The sequence below is a fragment of the Nestor notabilis genome, unplaced genomic scaffold (assembly GCF_000696875.1).
Source record: "Nestor notabilis isolate BGI_N333 unplaced genomic scaffold, ASM69687v1 scaffold25937, whole genome shotgun sequence".
NCBI lineage: Eukaryota > Metazoa > Chordata > Aves > Psittaciformes > Psittacidae > Nestor > Nestor notabilis.
In genome coordinates, this window is record NW_009936410.1 from 2255 (window position 1) to 24870 (window position 22616).

General features: G+C 45.3%; 1 protein-coding gene across 1 annotated transcript; it reads right to left on the reverse strand.

Annotated features, from left to right (window-relative positions):
* Positions 1–356: 356 nt before the first annotated feature.
* Positions 357–22516, reverse strand: PRPF6 (pre-mRNA processing factor 6; the record flags this gene model as incomplete). Its single annotated transcript, XM_010018334.1, has 20 exons — positions 357–611; positions 1307–1433; positions 3413–3527; positions 5547–5638; positions 6119–6252; positions 7052–7228; positions 8397–8516; positions 9502–9640; positions 10504–10625; positions 11425–11547; positions 13163–13381; positions 14069–14187; positions 16655–16817; positions 17028–17184; positions 17879–17973; positions 18638–18793; positions 19621–19797; positions 20696–20774; positions 21411–21529; positions 22348–22516. Coding segments are annotated over 20 exons (2755 nt in total), but the record flags the coding sequence as incomplete, so codon positions are not given.
* Between the last annotated feature and the right edge of the window lie 100 nt (positions 22517–22616).

Genomic DNA, 22616 nt, shown 5'->3' on the forward strand with positions numbered 1-22616 from the left:
ATTCAGTGTATTCAAACAGCAACAAACCAGATCTGCTGATGAGGAACCAGCATCAGATGGGCTAAATGCTACAGAACTGCACAGAGAGGGGCAGGAGGGAAGCGCATGCCAGGAAAGAAAGCAGAGGAACTGCTAAATCCATACAAGCACTAAGTAAAGCTTGTATTTACAAGGGGGTTCAGGCATCAAAATGAAGACGCCAACAAGAGCCTCCCTAAGCCACTCGTCTCTCCTACACGACAGCAGCAACAACGTTCAGATGCACTGCAGAACCTGATGGCTGTGTTGTGTGAACCACGAGCACTGGGAAGAGAAGGAAACAGCTCTTCTTTCTGGAAGAAAGCTCTTCTGTATCACCCATCCTCCAAAGTCTGTGCCACTGCGAGTGTGAATGCACCGAAAGCAGGTAAGCAGGCAAGTCCTACAGAGATCAGTAAGGAGATGCAGGCAGGGGACTCTTAGAAGGTGTTTTTAAGCTTGGCTGCCACAAGCATGAGGATCTCTCCAATTTTCTTCTGCCAATTCTCTATGTCCTTGGAGATATCACACCAGAGCTCCCCGTGGCGAGGTTCAGCGTTCTCACAGCGCTTCCTCACCTCTTCTTGTTGTTCCTACGAGGAAGAGAAATGACAGTTTGCAACTCTCTTAATGGTTCCAGCACAGGGCCAAAACAATTCTCTCCCCAGTTCACGTTTTCCAAGCTTATGGTGGGTTTTTGCTTTGTTTTTTAAAGGCGGGATGGAATCCTCAGTCAAAACTCAGCAGCTCTGCCTCGCTGAGCAAACTGCTTGAGTTACAGTCAAGCAAGTTGTGGCTAAACTGCAGCAGAAACTTCCTCTGCACTCGAGCTGTGCAGTGAGAGCTCTCTCTGAAGTCAGAAGATAAAACACTCCCATCATTTCAGCACTATCAGGCAGTAAAAACTGCCCTAAGAGATTAGAACAGACTGTTCCTCCGGCTGTGTTCACGTGCAACCTGTGCTTGACACTTGCGGAGAGACAGCACCAGTCACACAAACCCAGCATCGCAATTACAGGAAGATCTATGAGAGAGCTTGCATTTCACAGCAGGAAGATTGATTTCATCGATTTCTGCACGACCCAGCATGACTGTGGACAGCAAAGCAGCCTGAGAGACAGCTCAGCTACTGACAGAGCCACTTAAAAACCACCACACAGGCCTGTTCATGCTCAGTCATGACCAGGCAAGACACCGCAGCCTCATCTGCGAGCAGCAAGGTCAGCACAGCTCAGGACATCCAGCATCAAACTGCCTTCCCAGCTCCCTGCTCCCAGCACACACTCACCTCCGTGCCATGCTGGAGCTCAAACTTGTAAAAGAAAGCCCAGGCATCCCCCAGGTCAGAGTCGATCTTCACTGTTCGGTGGAACCATTCCCTGGCCTTGGTTATTTTACGCTCACTCCAGAAGAGCCTTGGGGGGGAAAAGCAAAAGTGAGTTGACAAACAGCCTGGTTTAGAGGAACCCAAAGCATTCCAGCAGATACTGCAGTTCTCTGCTCTCCCATGAAGGAAACAGCAGATCTTGCAGGCATCTGCTGCCTGGCCTTCCCCTGGGAAGCGAAACGAGCGGACCGAAATGAACATCCACTTTTCACTCTCCCCTGGTGAGACACATTTAACTGAGCCCCAGGAAGAGACAGACACTCCTGAGAGGGAAGTGTTGCTCTCCAAGCTCAATCTTTGCTAACTCAATGGCTTAATTTTGCTGTTCCAGATTTGGTATAGAAGGAGGCAGACTCACATACCTACATCTGTTTCCTCTCCTCCCACTTCTTAATATTTCAAGTTGATTTTAGCATCTAACAATTAAATAACTCCTAAAAGCTGGACACTGCCTGCATGTTCCCAGTCGCACATTCCCATCCACAAGGCATGGAGCAGACCTACCTCATCAGCTCCACGTTACAGGGAAAGGCAAGCACCTCCATGCTCCCATCCCAGCCTGGCACCCAGCCCCAGTGCTGCCATTTCATAAAGGTACTCATGAATTCTGGAAGTTCTCCCCCAGTAATTATCCAGCTGAGTCAATAGCCTCTTGGGTTCACTTCTCTTTGCATTAAAAGAGTTCATTTGAGCTAGGAAGGTCTTTATCAAAGCAGACAGCCATCCCTCATAAAGAGCTTAGCCAGTCATAAAACTATACAGCTTATGTGATTGTTTCTAAGCCCTGTAATACCCTTGATTGTTCCATGTTAAATAAACTGTGATTTAACACAGCACGAACAATGATAGCAGAGGCTCAGCTCCTGCAAGCAGTGGCCATTTCCAGCAACCTACTTAACCCAGCTGTTATTAGACACGATGGTATTACTGTACCTACATGCAAGTCGTGATGGGAGGTGGGAGCTGTTTGTGTTGAGATTAGCTGCTGCACTGTCAGAGGCTGCACCAGGAGGGGCCTGGAAGCTGTTTCCATAAGGCAAAGTTAACATTTTTCTCCCTTGCTGAATGGGTCTGCTGTCATAATCTGGCAGAACCCAGCCCTGCAGTCACTTGAGTGTATCCTACGGTTTTCTTTGGCTTATAAAAAAGAGTTATGAAAGACTTGGGCAACTGTTTGGGCAAAATTCCTCCTGCATTAACCTCTTGTGGGGTTCACAAAGGAACAGAAGTAAGTTTGATCCCATCACGGCTGCTATAGAGCCGTTCATGCATCAGGTCAACAAGGATACAGAGTAAGCCTATCCTAATAGCAAGTTTTCATTATTGGAAGCCTCAGAACTCAATCTAGACAAGAAGACAATCCCTAGTAAATTATCTTCCCATTCCAGAGAAGCAAACTACACCAAGGTGGTAGTTTGCATTCCAGGAAGGGCCACAACTGAGGAAAACTGATATAGCAGAAATTCAGGAGAGAAGACTACAACAGCACAGGATCTAGCTCAGGGTTAAACCGAATCTGAGAGATTTCTCTAAGATAGAGCGAAAAGATGAAGAACACACAGTCAGCCACCTAAAAATTGAAAAATAATCAGGAAAAATTGTCCCTAATTTACCAAATACTTCAAATATATACTAAAAAATACTTTATAATAGAGCCCAGGTCACCTGCAAGCACACTGAAATCCCTTGCAAGGGATGGAAAGCAGCAATTTTCAGAGTGCCATTACCCAGCACTGGAAAAGGGCTCTGTGTGAATGTATTGTTGTCTGTGCTGCAGCCCCAGCCCCAGCAGAACAGCTCGAGGGCAGGTTGACATCCCCTGCTTTGAATCAAGGGAGAGATCTGCACAGTTACTAGGAGACAGCTTGAGAGCCGTTACTTGCTTTGGGGCTTACTAGAGCTGCCGCAGCCAGAATCATATGGTTGTGCTCAAGTGCAGTGTTTCATCCTGGATGCAGCCACACACAGAAAGGGGTATTTTTTACAACATCAAGCCCAGGAACTCACTTGGCCACAGCCAGCAGGACGTGTGGGTCGTGTTCACACTTCTTGAGAGCATCCACACTCTTGGTCTTGCGTTGCGGTCGCGCTTCAAGGAAAATTGCCTCTGACCACAGGATTCCTGAATGAAGTCAAGCAGGAAGATTGTTTGGAGTTATTTCCAGCATTAACCCTCCCCACCCTGTGATCAGACCAGCGCTCTCTAACACAAGCAGCACCACTGCCCCCACTCTCATGGTTATCCGTGCCCCAGCCTCATCCCAGGTGATCCTTTCTGCATGGATTCTTCATCCAACACTCTGAAGGCTTAGCTACTGCATGCACCATGCTGGACCTTCACTTCTGAAGGTCTCTGCACCACGACCCTCCTGCACCTTCAGTGTTCCCTGTGCTGGTGGGCACCAACCCAGAGCTCATGCTGCTCAGATGAGACACTGCAAGCAGTGGAACAGGGGAGCTTCATCTCTGAAGTGAAAGAGATCCATTTGTCTGAATGGGAAACTGCAGTGGCAGAAGTCCCAGGAGGTGCAAAGCACAATGTTTGGAAGCAGTTTTAAGGGTGCCAAAGAGCACCACAGTCTTATTGATGCTGGCTCTCCACATGTACGATGAAGGACAGAGCAGGTCCCGGAAAGCTGGGTTTAATCCCTACATCCTTACAGTGCCAAAAGTGAGGAAGGAAATATGCTCAGAGAAGCATGAAATCTCCAGTTTCTGCTGTCAGCCAACCACACCTGGTGATCACTTCAAAGCAAAGCCTGAGAGCGGGTGTCTGCCAGGACCCAGTGCTCTCACTTCCCATCAGCTGCACATGGGAATATGCATAAGCTTTGATGACTGCAGCAAAGCTCTTCTTGCTCTTTAGAGATAGGGTCAAACCACATTTTTCCAGGCATCACAACCATCATTAGATGTCAATTTTACCCTTTGTGCTGCCTGCCCTGCATCAGCCACTACCAACCAGGAATCAATTCAGCACTTGGGGGATGCGAGGCTCTGGTTTACCCAACTATAGGTGTCCAGCTCCTGCAGCTTTTATTCTGCTTTGTGGGGTTTTAAGATAGGGTTGGAAGTGATTAGATTTCAACAAAAACTGAGTTCCTGCTGCCCATTTCCATAGCAACAGGCAGGTTCTGTGAGGAAGCCTGTGGTGACAAACACCCATTAAGCATTAGGTCATTCCCAAAACAAAGTGGGACTTTGGATGGTGTTGCTTTGTTGACCCAATCGCATGGTGAGCAGCTTGCAAGGAGTTTATCATGTCACAATAGTCACTTAATTCCCAATGATTTCACTGGGACTTGAGCAGCCACCAATTAAACACCTTTCAAAAGCCAGCCCGAAGGCAAGCTGGAAAGCTTGTCCTGCACAAGATTACTGCATTTTGCAGTTATGTGACATCTTCTCTCCAAAAGATGTCAACATGTTTAAATAATTAAAGTCTTCCCACAATTCTGCCCCAAAAATAGGGAAGTATTATGCACTTTTTCCTCCCATCCCAAGAGGCAAATGTTTCCACTGCTGGTTAGAACCAACTGACTTTCATTCTATGACCTATTAGCCTTTTCTTAAATGAGTTAAAATCATCCAAGCTCAGGACTAAACATTTATGGTACGTGATCCCCTATTCATGACTGTGCCTGAAGTTTGCTGCCAGCACGAGGTACTCAGCACACAGTCAGGAGTGCAACCAGTGCAAACCAGCAACAGGAAGCATCCTACGGCCAACTGGGCTCTACCAAGACAGGGAAAAACCCATTGTTTTCCACTGAACTTCCTAACTACAAACACTCGAGAGTCTTTCTTCAATTTTAAACCCTGGCAGGCTTGTAGCAGCTTCAGAGAAAAGCCACCCATGTCCAAAGATGCTTTCCCAGGAAACCTGGGGACACAGTGGACCACAGACCCAAAAATACACTGGATACTGCAGCAAAATGGAACAAACACCAGCCTGTGACATCCCTGGTGTGAGACAGCACAAAGCAATTGGGATTATTCCTCAATATTTGCACAAGGATGAGTGGCACTTCTCCAAATGTAGTATTTTGAGACCTGGCCAGGAAGGACATCTGGAAGAAGGTGCGACTTTATGAACTGGGCAAAAGAACCATGTTTAAGACGGAAATGAGATCCACCTCACCTGAATTGGGGCATTCTTGCAGTGCCTTGGCCATCAGAGTGTTTGCAATGTTCTTTAGCCCAGCTCTGTACTCCAGTCGCACTGACTCCAACCTGGTAAGGGAGAGACTCGATGATATTTATGACAACACATTCCCCATGTGGAAACAAACAGGGAGTCACATGAAGGTCACTGGAAATTGCAAACATCTGCCCATATTGTGAGTGTATGTAGGTGACTGACATCTTCCCATTCCTCTCCAGCTAAAAATAAACCTGACCTTTATTCTATAATGGCCTAGATCAAAAACAGGCAAAAGGAACCAAAACAGAAATGAAAGAACCCTGAGTGATCATGCTGTGTGCACTAAAACCATCAGTAAAGAAACAGTTAGTCCCCAGCTCCCTAGAGTAGCAATATACTAGCCAGGATCACCAAAGCATTCCTGGCATTCAGAATAAGCTGTTAGTCCAGAAGAAACTCTAGGACAGGCATGGTCATAAGTTCCAGGCTCAAACGGCTGAGATGATGTGGAAAAGCTGGCCTGAAGAACGCTCCATAGCCCAAACTTAGCTCATCTTCACACAACTCACCAGAGATCTGGATTCTTTGGATTCTTTAGGCGAGACTTTTCCAGGATAGCTCTTGCTCTGGTCAACTGCCCGACCTTCTCCTCCAGCCTGGACAGCAGAAGCCACAGGGGTATGGAGTGGGGACACTTTTTCAACTGTTAAAACAATAGGGCAATATGCAGATTTGAAAAGCATCTTATAACCCTTATAGTAAATAACTTCCCTTCCTGCATCCTCCTGGAGAGTTCAGAAGAGAGACAAAGCTGACTATGTTGCTCAAATTCCTTCCAGTCTTACAGCACCTGAGTCCAGTTTCTCCCACATCCCAAACAGCTATGACTGAGCTATGGCAGCAGCAAGAACACACCTCTCTTAACACTACACCTACAATTTGTGCTCTGTCTGGACATGAAGGGCTCATATAAACCCAAACCACAGCAAGAGAGGAGCTTTGAAGCCCGGGAAGTCATTAGGATATCAATGCTGGCAGAAAGCTGCTTCCCTCCGACTTTGAAGGCTGAGGACTTTCAGAAGCATTCATAGCCAAGGACACTGATTTCCATTTAAAAGAGACAGGAGTGCTCTGTAAGCCACCTCCTTTTACAGTGTGTATCTAAGAGCTCATTAGGAGGCTTTTCTTTTAAGGGCTCTGCTTTTAGTCTTTACAGGTCTCAGGGAATAATTGTGCAATGCTTTTTCTTCCTACCAGTGAGGAGTCAAACATACAGCAAAGCCTCTCAAGCAAGAAAGTGCATTTTGCACATGGATACTGGGTAAGAGAAATTCTTGCTGCTTATTCAAAGTCCCAATATTTTGGCTTTGTTATTGTTTTAAAGCAATGACAGAGAGAACAGAAACCATCTCTGGTTAGGCTGAGACACAGCCCTCTCCATCTTGAGTCACAACAGACAACACCAGAAGCCCAAAGCAAACTTGCAGCAACACCCATCTTACCCCTTGATTATAAGCCTCCCGGGCTTTGTCCACCAGCTCTTTTTGTTCCTCAATTTGTCCTTTCATCATCCACAATTTGGGGAAGTCCTCGTAGTGCTTCAGGGCTTCCTCACAAAGCTCCTGGGCTGCAGCAATGTTCCCCAGCACCCATTCTAACTTCACCGACTTCATGAAGACCTAAGAACAACCAGAGCAGCCACTGAAACACCTTTAGTCCCTCAAGGCAGTGGGTTCCCACTTTCATACACTCATTAGAATGTTATTAATTAGCTAACAAAAAAATAACAGGGTTAAATAACAGTGGGAACAGGCAACAATGAGAAAGGTATTGTCCAAATATCCAAATATTAAAGCAGTTGGAGCAGTGTGATCAACCTGTATCACACCTATTAGCACAGGTTTGACATTTGTGTAATACTCATACAAAGAGCACAACTAACTAATGAATTTGAGCCTCCTTCACCAGCATAAACTGACCTCCTTAGATCCAAGCTACCCAGACCACCTATTCTCACTCATGGCTTCAAGTTGCAACCATTGTCCTGCTCATTACAAGCTGGTACACATATTTTTTCTGCCCACAAATGCCTTTCCTTTGGCTACACATGGAAATTACAGCTGTGGGAAATACATTATAGACCGAAGGCTGGTTCACTGCTCTTTGATCCCTATCCTCTCCATTCCCAAACTCCCCCCACCATGACTTCACAAGAGAAGCATCAAGTCTTGAGACCAGAGCTCCAACCCCAGCTGGAGAGAAGCTCCCTGGCTAACAAAGCAGGATGAGGGCAGTTTAAAAGACGTAGATGAAGCACAGACTGGGGAAGGGACAGAGACCAAACTAGTTTTTCTTTTACTTGGACAAGTTAACATGGTTCTGTATGAACAGCTAAAAACTGACAAAGTTTATCATGCCAGAAGTAACATAGAGATAAATACAAGAGTGTAACTTTAAACAACAAACACAACCACAGCTGTCTTTAGCACAGCAAGCACAAGCGAGTCTGCTGTGAAAGTATTTTCTCTCTCTCTTTTCCAAGGCATGCTTTTATGCAACATGAACACTATACAAACAGCTGTAAACTGGGAATTTCCTGACTTTTGCCACTTGTGTTCAAAAAACTGAAAGCCTTCCTGGCTTTTCTTTCCCATCAGGCCATGATTTGGTGTCGCAATTCACTGGAGAAGCGCCGCAGCAAAGCGGCCACATGCCTGCAAAAGGCAATGGCAAAGAGCCACCCGGTCAATCCCTGAGGCCACAGAACTGAAGGAACTCCTCCTTCTGTCTCAACTCCCCCGTGGCCAAGAGAGGTCTCAGCCTCTCCACCCTTCACACATCCCTTACCCTTGCAGTGGGGGCACTGCTGCGAGCTTTTGCCAGCAGCCTCCTTGCTCTTTCATACTCATTGTTCTCCGACTCGAGCTTCACGGCAGCAAGCCAGATCTCCTCGCTGTTGGGGTTGGCCTGAAGGAACATCAAATGACAGACAAATGCAGGCAGTGAATCAACAGCAGATTTAATCCCCCGTTTGATCAGGATTAAAATTGAAATCAGAGCTCTGTCAATCCACAGATTTTTTTTGCTTCAGTTCAAGCTCCTCCCAAATCTTCTTTGACCTTTGAAGTTCAGAGAAGTTCTCCAAACCAGATGCGCAGCACAAAGATATGTGCCAGTTTAGAAGCTGGATGCTTCTCAGTTGTTGAAAAGCATTAATGCTTGATCTTCTGAACTTCCAGTTTAAACACTGAAAACATCACAGGGTCTGCCACAATGAGACCCTCGTTTTATTATCCCTGAGCAAAAAAAGAATGAAGCTGGAATTCCCAACTGAGGTCTGTGAAAGCTCCTCCAATAGAAGTCATTTCAGTGGCAGCCGAGTCATGAAGCCTTCAGGATGGTAACAAAAAGCACCAGGAACAAATTTAGGAAGTAAACATCTTTTACCTTCCAGTTCAGGAGCTGTCATTTGGTTTTGCTATCACTCAGCTTTTGAGCCTCATTCCCAGTGTCAGAACTGTACTGGTCTGCCCATCTTCCTTTCAGCATCCAGTACAGAATTCCCTTCATTTTGCTGTGGATTACTGGGCTTGTGCCAAGCCATAAGTAATTCAGTAACATCATTAATTAAAGCAGACCACTACCCTTCTTACTGAGGAGACAGATGACTCAAGGCAAAGGGGTTCTGATCCATGGCTGGGGTTGATGGGAGCCATGGCAGTAAAACTAGGAGTTTGTGAACTCAGAACCTGGTGAGGTACCACTACAGGAGCAGTAACACACTCTGCTGCTATTTCACAGGAGAACATTTTGGCACACAAGACAATGAAAGACCAGTGGAAGGCCCCATCACCTTGCAAGGCAGCAGGGATAAAGTGTTGACAGAAGAAGCCTACTCTGTTTTCTCTACCAGTTGTACTTAACACCATCACACAAGTGTAAGAGAACCCACCTGGAAAGCCAAGGCCAAAATGCTTCTGGCTGCTGGCACATCTCCTGCCAGCCACTTCGATTTGGCTCCCATGAGCCAGAGCACTTCTGCTTTGGGACAGTGAGCAACAGCCCTCTGCAAAAGAGCCTCCAAGGATTCTCTGAGACAAGAAAGAGCAAGTTAGACTCACTGGAAGCCCTGCCAAAGGCGAGCTCTCACACACCATTCCCACTATCACTCAGTGTTACAAATATTGTTGCAAAGTCCAACGTTGTAAACCTTGATAAGTGGTTTCACAACAAGGAAAGGGTGGGGTCTTTTTCACAAGGGTTCTGAAATCAGCACTCCACAAACGGCTCATTGTTCAGCCACCTCTGTTTGATAGCCCCTGCGGAGAGAGCCTGCACACACATAGCTCATGTGGCTTGGAAAGAGGAGCCCTTCTTACACCTTAGCAGAAACTGTGGCAGGAAGTTTTCCAGAATTATTAGATGAAGCTGGCTTGATCTTATCGAAACTTGTTTTCTCCTCTGGAAACTACTTTTCAGTTAGAACAAGGGGCTTAAACTGAGAAACGTGGGACAACAACATCATAACCAGACATACTTGTTGCAGCTACAAAGAAAAGGCTTGAATGAGGCAGAACTCAGCATCTGACTGAGTTGAAGATGTCCCTACTCATTCCACAGGGGTTGGACTAGATGACCTTTGAAGGCCCCTTCCAACCCAAACCCTTCTATGATCTGCAGTCACTTCCACGCTACAGGAATCACTAGGTGATTCACAGCTCTTTTACCAAGTAATCCCTATTGCCAAAAAACCTTTTTATGACTTCATAAAACCCAAAGATGGTCCAACCACAACAACAACAAAGGTCAGACCTGCAAACAGTGCCAGCGAGTTTCCACCAGCTGAATTGATTCTGCTCATGCAACACATCAGCCATAACCTTGAAGGTTTCCTTCCTCCCCATCCTAAAGGAGGGGGATTCCCCCCCACCCAAGGATGATGCAGCACCCAAACCTTGTGCCATGGTTCTTTTCGAAGTACGCTGCCCGCAGCCACACGCTCTTCTTGCTGGGGAAGACTTGCAGGGCATAGGCATAAATTGCTCGGGCACACTCCAGGGCATTGTGAGCCACACACTATGGAGAAACACATCAGAACCAAGTCAGTTTAGGGTTGCACTGAAATCAAGTGCAAGCAAGGGTTATGCATGCATAATTCAGTTCAGACCTCAGTAACTCAGGGTAATACATGAACTGGGGCATTATATATAACAGAATAGTTACTATCAGCTTTGCAAAAGGAAGCAGGGAAGGTATTTTTGAGTGTCCCTCTATCAGGCCATACAGTGCACTGACACACACGAAATGGCTTGAAACACTGCTTGAGCACAGGAAAGGCTCCCATGTTCACCCTCCTTTTTTTTACAGGCAAAACCAAGCGCCACAGCACATGCCCCCCACTCCCAGTGAACTAGACATTCTTCATGCTGAAATCTGGTTTATTTTATAGTGCATGTTCAATGTGCTCCCCTAAAGCAAAGAAAGCCTGGTGAAACTTTTACCCACTCCCCTGGCCAGTCTGACATCAACTCCTGAGCTACAGCGTTTAGGTGTCGAAACTCAACTCCCAGTTCCTTTAACCAGCCCTCAATCTCTGCTGATATCTCACACACTCCAATAAACCCCACAACCCACACAAAAAGCAGCAATTTATCAAAATACCAACTTTTTGCTTAGTGTAAATTCAAGTCTGAAGAAAGCTCTACAATACAATAACCTCCGGAGAGTCACACTGGCCAAACACAGGCAGGTGTGTGGGAAACACAGGCACTTTCATGGATAAAACATGTCATTTTCCAGGCTCCAGTTCAATTTCCCTTAATTAAAAACAAACAAACCCCAACCCAGCATAAAGCAGCATCACAGCTGGACATACACTGTCCGCATCTTCCATCCAGGTATGCTTCCGATCTTCCTCCTCAATCCCGATCCCAATGACAGCTCGCATGATTGCCTGGCATGTGGCCACACTTCCAGCTTTATCACATTCCTCAGCGTCCTAGAAACAAGAGTAAAGCCCTGAGATCTCAGCACAAGAAGTCATATTCTGCAATAGCAGCTCTTCAAGCACTAACACAGACACACTGTGGGTCTCTGCCATGTTAAATGTATCTTATTACTCAAATCATCTGGACACTAAGAAGCCCATAACCGCATGGAAGGTGCTGTAAGTTGCACACAGAATCAGTCAGAAGATGGTTAAGAAACAGAGCTCATCAGCTGCATCCACTGGAAAGGAGTAAGTGTGACAGTGTGTGACCTTTCCAGTCTCCTCTTACAGCTGCACTGAGCTGCTGAGCAGGGACCTGGCCAACAAAAATAGACAAGAATTTGAGAAGGAAGAATTGTAACATCAAAACTATTGACCTTCTTTCAGCTTCTAATGGATTCTTAAAGCTCAATAAGGGCTAAGCAATAACTGAATTTAAACAAATACACCCTCAACCAGCGTTAAGTTATCGGCGCAAAGGCTCTCTCATCAGAGCATATAGGGAAAAGCAGTTTTCTGACACATAAAGCTTTCAGAAAGCCAAGTTTGTCTTGCTTGAACTTGTTAACAAGACCTCTGATCAGATAGCAGAAATGGAAAGGAACTCGAGAAGACAATGATGTAGAGGCTGCAGTGGTGCTGGGGGTTTTAGACAGAGGTTGATATTAACCTTTCATTGTTCTACTGCAATAAAGAAAGTTGTGATGCTTTTAGATGTTAACAAGGATTCCTGTCTAATATTAAAGTTTGTTCATTATCAATACACTTTTAAGCAGCATGCCAAGATTTTGCTGCCCTGACCCACTCTAAGTGATTTTAGTAGTTAACTGGTTTAAAGCCTTATGCTTAAACAAAGCACAGTGTAGGAGGAAAGATGGCAATAGTCTTCAAAGTGTCTTTCTATCTCAAGTACAATACAACTTTTCTCCATACAGAACATTAAAACCACAACCATATGGGATGAACCCGCACAGAGGTTATGCTTTGTAAACCTCACTGGACAGGAGGGTTCCACCGGGCAGCTGTGACCACTTCACACAGCCTCAGGACTACAGGATTAATAAATAAAGGACTAAGAGTATTTCCTGCTGGCTGTATATGCATTATTTCGTAGAATCCCAGACTGGTTTGGGTTGAAGGGACTTTAAAGCTCATCCAGTTCCAAACCTCTGCCACGGGCAGGGACACCTTCCACTAGACCAGGTTGCTCCAAGCCCCATCCAACCTGGCCTTGATTTGTATTGATTTCTTACAACAGGATGTGACAAAGACTTACTGGGCAAACAGATACCTTTTAAGGCAAAAGACATATGCAAAAGCCACATAAATCCTTCACTGGAGGCTTAAAGCCTCTGTCCTACTTAAGGCAGCAGCTGCTTCAACTTGAAGCTGATCACCTTCCAAGACAGAAGCAAACCAGACATTCCTCAGCTGAACACATGCAGTGCTACCCCAGCGTATCACTTACAGTCTTGAACCTACTCAGCTTTTTGGTCTCACCTCTTGTATCTTCACTGGGATCTCCACTGATAAGCCTATTGCAAAACCACCCTACAGTATCTAGCATCAGCAGCCTTCAAACCTGAGACTTCATGTGGGTGTCTAACCGAGGTCGAGCAAATACCTGTATCCATTGCTCCCTGTTGATTTCCACACCGTTAGCCCTGAGGGATGTGATGGCTCTGTCAATGATCTTCTCCACCATCTGGGTGTTTCCATTGGCTTCCTCCAGCTTGGCAGCAGTAATCCAGATGTGCCGATCCGTTGGAATATTCTCTCGGGCTTTGTTAAGGACTTTCCGCGCGTTCTCGTACGTCTCCAGCCTCGCCAGTGCGAGCCACAGCTGTGGAGCAACAGAAGATAGCTTTCAGATCAGAACAAGGAGATGACAACGTTGCTCTATGACAGTGTCAGCCTGAAGAGATAAGCAGCTTTAGGCTGCTTGCTACTGGTTGGCAACTGTCCTCAAGTAGCATAAGCAGGCTGCAGAATACCAATGGAGAAGTAGGAGAAACAGAGCCTACTCCTGCCCTTAAAGCTTGGTCCTAATCACCTCAAGCTATGGAGATAAAGCATTGGAGATAATGGAGATATTATCTTCATTAGCTGGGCTGCATGTTTTCTGTTCACATTGCCCTTCAAATAGCTGAGTGTAACACTCTGGTTCAGAGTTTCAGCAATAAGCAACGTTGTTTTTGACTCCCCAGGCTATGTCTATGCTTGTTTTCACAACTGCAGAGGCACTACCCACCAACAGGAACGTGGCTAAGTGGCTACAGCAGGCACAGCAGTGCACTGGCATAACCAGCCTAACAATTACACAGCAAAATGAGGCATGTAATGACCACCAGACAATTAACTCTGAGGGAAAAAAGCACAGTCCACTACTCATCGCATCCTTCTCACTGTGGCATAAAGTGCGTGGTAGAGAACTCATCCTGCACTCCCCTGCCTCCTGTTTTCAAAGCTCTGCTGTCGACCTAAAGCCATGAGAAGGGGCTTGCCTTCTTTTACTTCTTTAGAGACTTACTTCAACACTCGTTGGACAGCACTCCACAGCCCGGCTCAGCATGATCCTGGCATCCTCAGGTTCCTCTAACTCCACAGCTGCTTTCCACAAACGCACTGAGTTTGGAACATGCTCAAGGGCTAGAGGGGCAAAACCATTCTGTTAATCATGACAAGGCAGTTTCCCCAAAGAGAACTGTATGTTTTAAAGATGATATATTGAAGGCTTTGCCCTCTTACAGATGAAATTTCCTGAAGGAGGGAAGGGAGGGAACTGGACTTCCATTAGCTCTTGTTTCAACAATGAGAACTTCAAATCAGAAAATAAAAAGCTGACTTAATTTTAATTGGAACCAGGCTTTAGAGAGCAAAAGGCTTTTCCCCTGCCCAAACTGCAACTGCATCCTCTGCAGTAAAACACCTCACTGAACACAGCCTCCAGGCTCAGCAAATGAGCACACCTTCAAAACTGGGTAGCCCTAATCATGCTGGGTCTCCTTTATAAAAAAGGAGCACCTTCAATACTAACTAATAAGACAATCTTGTTCTTTAGATGTTCAAACTGCCCCACCATCCTGTAGGCATCTCCTGACGGCTTTAATGGATCCCACATTAGCTTCCCAGTGAGTTATTGGCCTGCTGTGTAGAAATAAACAGGAGGATGCCTAAAAACTTAAAAGGTGTCACTAACACCCTAAGCCACTGAATCCCACGTGTTCTTCCAGCAACCCATATGGGCTCCATCTAATTAAGAGTCTTTGAGACTTCCTTAATCTTCTCCAAGAGTAGCTACTGCTGGTAGAAACTGCATTCCCTGCACACTGTTCTGTGCTGCCTGAAACATTTGGGTCCAAACAACTTTTCTCAGCCTGTTTCTTTATGATCTTGTATCTTAGAGATACCCTAAGAAACTAAAGGGTTTTTTTAGCCTTTTGTCACTACAATTTCCACCACAGACTGCTGGTCTTAGCTGTGCTGCAAGATTAGTTTCATTGCTTCTAAGGTGATTGTACACAAACACACTATAGTAACAGAGCACTGAGCACATCCTTCTTCAACACAACAGCATGACTACAGAAATGGGTGGAAGAGGCATCTAAACCTACACTGAAACCAGCTTCCAGGCAAGGCTGTTCCGTTAAGCATTCCTAGCCAAGGCACACTGCTGAGCATCAGAGCACATCCCAGCTCTGCAGGAACACACAGAGCATTTACCAGCGCTGTGCACTGGGGATTTGGGCATTAACTGTTTCCTCTCAGTCTGCAGCAGCAGGAGATTTCCTGAGGAATTAAGTGAATCATATCAGCCTGCAAGAGCTGAGAGCATCACTCAGCAGGACAGAACATGTTCTCATGGAGGAGTCAATTTTTGTACCTCCAGATGCATTTTAAACACTCAGCTTGCTGGCTTTCCAGCCAGAGAGCGGCTCTGAAACTCCAGAGGTTCTGCTGCATGGTAGGAATGCACAGAGCAAACAAAACACATGATGAATATCCCGTTCCAATGACATTACCTGGCACTCAGTCTATTTTATTTGAGGAGAAATAATGGGTTAAACTGCCACTGATGTTAAGGCTGCACATACAAACAGCTCCAAGCATCATATTCCTGCTCTTCCTTAGGTAGCAGAGGAGCACTGTGAAGCTGTTAACAGGGAGAAACTGGAAAGAAGCGATAAATCATGTTCCACTCCACTAACAGCTTTGTATCAGAGATGAAGTAGGTGGTTCCAAAAACTGAAACAAGATGTTTTTCTCTTTGCAAATATGATGTTTAAAGCAAATCTCAGTACTCAATGTGTCGCTGCTTTCATAGAAGATGCTCTCCTACCCAAGCTGGACTCAGAAATCTATTTCTGCTCATGTAAGAGTGGTTTTCTGTTCAGTATCTGAACTACTGTTCTTGAGGAGGATGCACAATGTCACAGGAGAGACACCACAGCACTGCTGAGCCCATAGAAATGAGAAAAGCTACTAAATAGTTAATATCTGAACTCCTACAACTTCGAACCCAGGAACTTGGAAGTGCCTTTCATCCGTATGCAGTAAGAGGTCACTTCAGCAGAGATGTGTAGTTTTACATGCAATAGTAAGAGGTATGAAGCGATTTGCTTCCTTTGAAGCCAAACCATTCAATACCATAAGCTGCTCCACAAGAATTTACTAAATAAAATAGATCCAGACCTTTTTCCCTGTCTAAAGTTAGAAGATAAAATCAACACAATCCAATAGCCATGAAGGTTCTAATCTCTACTGCTACAGTCACAGTAACTTAGAGTAATCAAAGGATTAATACTGTGAACCTGTGAGGAAGACCCAGGTTCAGGACAACACAACAAAGCACTTCTATAAAGATCATTGTTTGGAATAGACTTGGATGAAGCTGGAATTGGTTTGGGGAAACAAAATGTCATTTGCAATTGCTCAGTAACAGCAGCTTTTCACTGAAGCATGTTACTACTTCAGCAACAATTTGACTCAACAGCAGCAAGTTCTGCCATGAAGACACACATTATTAACCACTATTTTTCACCAGGGATGCAGAGCTCCTCCCCAAATCAAACAAGGAGCCTCAGACTTTGCTCCCTGGCCCTGCAGTAGCTCTCACCTTTCCTCAGGACACGTTTCTTTGCCCGGATGTCTGTCTCCAGCTCTGCTGCTCTGATGTAGATTCGCACAGACTGCGGGAGGTGACGGACAGCTTGAGCCACGACCGCCTTGGCTGTATCCCCAGGCTGAAGCCGAGCAGCTTCCAACCAAACATCTTCACTCTATCAGGACAAAGGAACAATCTTCCTTTACATCAAAGCAAGAATTCAAACTTAGAGCTTCTAGTTAAATAGATGTTCTTCTAATCCCGCAGAGAGTGAAGTTGTATCAGATCTAGCCTGACACAAGCTTAACAGAGATGCTGCTACTCGTAACCACAACCTTTTCCTACTGTCCTGCAAGGATCAGCAGAGAAGCAAAGCAATTCTGACCTTGGGGCACATCTCTGTTCCTTTCATGATGAGGTTTCGAGCCACTTGGAGCTTGCCAGTGACCTCCTCCAGTCGGGCTGATGCTATCCAGGCTGGAGGATGATGGGGATTGGTCTCTCGGACTGATTTCAGGAGCAAACGGGCTTTTTTGATATCACTAAAGGAGGAGGAAAAAGAGAGAGGAAGATTTTCAGCACTGCAGCAAACAACTCTCCTGCATCAGTAAGTGCTTTACAGCCAGTTCTTCACAGCCACACTCAAATGCACAGTAACCCTGACCTCAAATGTTTTCATACTGGTGACACAGATTACATGCTACCAAACAAGCTCACAAATACACATTAACACGGTGAGATCAGCATGAAAACCAGTTAAGTGTTTAAGCAAGATTTTTAGGAATAACAGCTGGGCACTTGCAGCTGGAAGCTGGTGAGCACAAGTCAAGGATTAGCATCCACATTTGCACATATCACTTTGACTTTAATGGCAATTCTTCATGAAACTTTGGGTTAAAGAGGTTTTCAGAGGTCATCAATGAAGGCTAAATTAGCAGCACAGGGGTACAATTAAGCAGGTTCTTCCCTGGCTGGCAGACAGTCACACACAGCCATCACTCTGGCATGTTGGTCCAGGGACAGAACAAAAACAAGCCCCACAGATGATGCATCCAGGTCAGATGCTAAATACCTCGGTTGAAAGATTAAACCAGACCTCACGTTAAAAGAATCCATCCTCAAAAACTCACCTGGCATCTTGTACCAATTAAATGCCAGCCCAGACAGATTTCCATTTCTATGCAGGCTCACAGCCATCACTAAGAGGATAAATCAGTTAATCCTTCTTAAACTTACTTGATATCTCCTCCATGGGTGGGAATCATGGAATTCAAGTCTGTCAAATATCCTTTCGGGTCCACTACAGTCTGGCCACTCACAGAGTCTGACACCTGGCAAAGGCAAATCAGAGCCACTGAAAAGACCATTCACAGCCTCCCATAGCATGCACTAAAGACTGGAAAAGCCCCTGCAGCTGGTACAAGCAACCTAGATATTCACCCCTTACCAAAACCAAGGAAGGAGGGAAGCACAAAGCCTTGCTGATTAGCTTTTTCCACTTCTAAAATATACAACTTTAATGATTTACATTTAATCCCACTGAAAATCCAGGAAACAAGCAGCTTGGCTTTCAGTCACCAAAAGGTCTTGCAGCCCTGCCAGCTAAAGCCCATCTTTTTAGTTTAAGCCAGATTTAGAAGGGAAAATCAATGAAAAAGAACAGAAGTCAACAGCAATTTAAGAGCTTTTTGCCCTGCATCCCTATGCAGGATAGAAGAGATGTTTCCCTTGGTATAACTTGGGGTAACTCCCAGTGCTCTTTGCCTGAAGTCCACCTCTGCTACAACAACAGGGTTCTCCTGTAAGGACCAAGACTTCCAGGGGCAAACTTAACCCCCAGGAAATTCTATTAGTGTAGAGGGCATGGGATTAGGGGAAGAGGGGCATAAAATTATTTCACAGCTGAGGTGTTTCTTCTAACACCCAAGAGAATTAAAGACTTTTTAAGATCAGGTCTTATAGTGCAGCACAGATCCTGCCTTCCCACATCCTTACCTGGCTTAGCCTCATATCCATCAAGGTGTTCCTGGCTTGGCCAATCTTCCTCATATCCAATTCACCTGTGCCAGGAGTCATTAAGCCTGGTGTCATTCCTCCTGGGTAAGGAGTGTTCAAGCCCCCTGGATATGGAGTATTCAATCCACCAAATTGCTAGAAACAAGAGTGAGAGAAACACATTCCTCAAATCTCTTCTGAGGTTTCAGAAGGAGCTCGGGCTGTAATTCAGGCTGTTGGCTGATGCAGTGGCTACAGGACAGAGGTGCCAAAACCCCACAGGTCCCTCTCAAATGGCAGCTTCCCTGAACCACAGAGCATCTCTCATACAGGTTTTGCAAATCTGGAGGTAATGACTCAAGTTTAGTCAAACCAGTGAAATAAGTAACAAGAAAGTGAAAGCTTTGAGCATAAGCATCTAAAAGTAGCACATTTCAACAAGAGTATCTACGAAGAAGTCCCAGGGCCATCTGGTGCCAGTTCAGGGCCACTCAGCTTCTCCTGCAACTCTATCACCACAGTGGTCTGTGGCCACGTAGCAACAAAATAAATTGTTTCATTTTCAGCTGACTGTAATGCAAATAATTTGTAAGACAATTGCTCCAGCATTCGGCAAACCATTAGCTGAAACTACACTATCTTCTGTTCCACTTCTGCAAAACTGACAGAAACGGACATTGGTTATGCTCAACAAAACTCATTATCACCATTCTACAGCCCGAGAAATGGCAAGGAAACATTTTCTTTCACTTTAACCACAAGAACCAGGCTCTCCCTGACTATCCTCAAGTTCTCTCTGTGCACTGAAAGACTCCAGCAAGCACAGGAGTTTAACATCCAGCAATTCCTCTGCCAGACTCACACCATGTGTTTTGCTCATATATCTTTTACTTCCAAATCCCACTCACGAACCCCCAGTTCAACCCTCCCCTCTAATGATAAAGCACAGATGCCATCCTCACCAGGTTTGCTTTCATACTCACTGTTTGGCGTGGGTCCACAGAAGTGTGATTCTCCCCTGACTGCAAATGCTTTGCAAAGAAGCTGTCGGGTACAGGAGTCAGCTTCTCGTAGCGAGGATTCCTCTGGCGCTTGTTCCTGGCATCACCAACTTCAGGGATACTCAACCACTCTTCCTCTGTGACCTCCGCCAGCTTCCGCTGTTCAAACAGGAGTTGGCATCATCAGTTACTGTAGAAATTGTTCTTTTCAACTCTTCTACTTCTTTTTTCCTTAAGCTTTGGCTTAAATATCAAAGGTCAGATTTTTGCCTATTCCAATGTATGAGAGAATTGGATGCATTTCATCAGAATTTGGGTTTAGTCCAGGCTGAGATTACAAATCAATCTTGTTATTAAATTCAGTGCTGCAAATATTCAGGTTAATCCCAGCACCTGCAGCACTGAGTGGTTTATTACTAATCATTAGCCAACAGCTGAAACAATACCTTTTATTTAACAGAATAAGTCAGGAGCTCCTCTCCACGCCTACTCCAGTGCTAACAAGTTACCAGTCTCTCAAAGACAGAAGCAAGGCACCTGCTCCAGAACTGATGTGAAGCCACAATAAAGCACAAACCAAAAGCCTGGTATCAAGATTTGCATGAATTTCACTCCCTTGTGCATCCACAAATGAAGTGCTCCACAGGCAGAATCCCAGTGTTCTCCCAGATCCCTCCAAAGCAGCTCTGAACACCCACTTCCCCCAGCTGAGTGCCACTCTGAACGCTGCTGTCAGCACAGACAATATGGCTTTAGCACCACAGATTGCATCGCTGCTTGGGTTTAAATCAGCACTAATTTAAGTGGCTGTAACTGCAGCTGGCTGAAAAATCACACTGCTTGAGAGAGCTCCGGGACAGGAAGAGGCTCTGCACCACCAGCTGCCAGCTTGGTATCCATTTACTTTCTTTTTCCAAGAGGAAATAACTCTCATCTGGCAAAGAAGGAACTACTTGTTTGCTAACACACAAAATCTGAGCAAGGAAATGCAGAGCCCACATCCAACTCTCACACATCACAAAGATAAAAGTCACACTTGAGACATTTTTCTCCTTACTTTCAAGTCTGAGAACTGCTGCTGAATTTTGGGTCGTTCCATACGATATTTCTCTATTTCCTCTTTCTCTCGTTGTTCCCTGAGGAAGACGAATACTGAGGTTATGCTCAAAGGAACAACCAGCAAGTCTTGAAACAAAGTGTTGATCTTACAGATAAACGTGTCTGATTAGACCTAAGGCATTGAAAAAGGCAGTTTATCCAAGCTTAGGTTATCAACATTATGGCAGAGATGTTTTATCAAGTAAGACAATGTTATAGTGTAAAAACAGATGTCTCCAACCAAGGGAACTCCAGTCTTTAACCTCCTCTTACCCACAGTCCAGGCAGTGAGTTTAACAAGGCCAGTAACACTCACCAGTTTACAAGACACCTGCATTACATGACTTTTCTAACCATCTCCAGCGTGCTGTGCAGTATGGAATGTGTCAAAACCAGTTACTCAGCATCTCCCCCCATCATCTTAATAGACTTAAGTATGGTGAAGCAACTCAACCACATCAACTCTCAGAGCAACTTATGCAAAATACCCTTAAAACTTGGAGCCACAGGGTCAAAGGTTCAGCATTAAACCAAATAAAAACTGTGTGTGCATCTGAAAATGGAGCCAGTAGACAACAGCAAACCTGAACTGGAAAATGGAAGAGAGACAGAGGCAAAGTCTGAACCACAAACTAAGCAGAAACACCCCATGCCACTGCTCTGATTCATCCTACCTTCTTTCTTTCCTGCGTTCATCCATCCTCTTATCCAGAGCTGCATAAATAGCATCTGCTTCCTCATCATCTTTTTCATAGGGACCACTTGAGAACAGGCTCCCAGCGTACCCATTGAACTATGAATTTAGGAAGAGAGAAGGGGAAAACAGAAGGGGAAAAAAAAGCCATATGCTCAGTTTAAAGTTCCTGTTATGTTCCTCCTGGAGCCAACATTCACCCAGCACAACAAAAACGCAGGAGGAGGCTATTTCTAACACCACTGCATCAGACTGACACATCCCTACAGCAAAGCACTTGCTTCTCCCACCCCCGGTGGTTCTTCTCCCACATCATTTCAAAAGCAAAACTGCTTCACAATTGCTTCTTCCAAAATGACTAATCAATAACTGAGATCCCAGTAGAGAAAGGACAATTTCTTCCATTAACCACTTCTTCATTGCAAACTACTGACAGAAAACCAAAGGAACAACACAACCTTTACCTGACCAGAGTGGGATTTAAACAAAAGAGCCTACATAGGCCACATGGAGACAAATACATACCAGAGCATAAAAGCTTGGATTTCTTTTGTGGTGAATAAAAAAATACCTGCCCTAAAGTACTTAAACTAGTACTTAACTAATTACTTAAGTTAGTACTTTACTAATTTAAGTTAGACCTTACTAAAGTTAAAACTTCTAGGTCTCACCCCAGGACTCTCAGGGCTTGGTATAGATAATTAAGCCACAATATGCAGACCAACAGCACAACACAAATCTGCACTATGCCATTATGTATAAGAAGGTCTGATTTGTAAAATCAAGAGGAAAAAAGGAAGTGCTGCTGGAAAGACACAGGGAATCCTGCTCTTGAAACCTCAGCTTTCATAGGAAGAGCTAAAGGGATCCTCTTCCCCTCAGAGAAAAGCCTCTCCAGGTGATGACCACCTCATTACCTCGTCGTAATTGGTGTCGTTCAAGTCTTCATCATCATCATCAGCTGTTTGGTTCTTCTTCATCTGATCCCCCACAGTTCTCTTCCCAGGCGGCGCATGGCGATCGTCCACGGGGTCGTTGGCATCACGCGCGGGGCCGATATCGGAGCGGGTGGTGAAACCCGTGGCTCTGTGTTGGGAAAGCAGCAGCTCCTCAGCACACACAACCCCCGCAGGCTGCCAGAGCTCTCACCTCCAGCACACAGTAACAATACCAGCCTTCTGTAAGA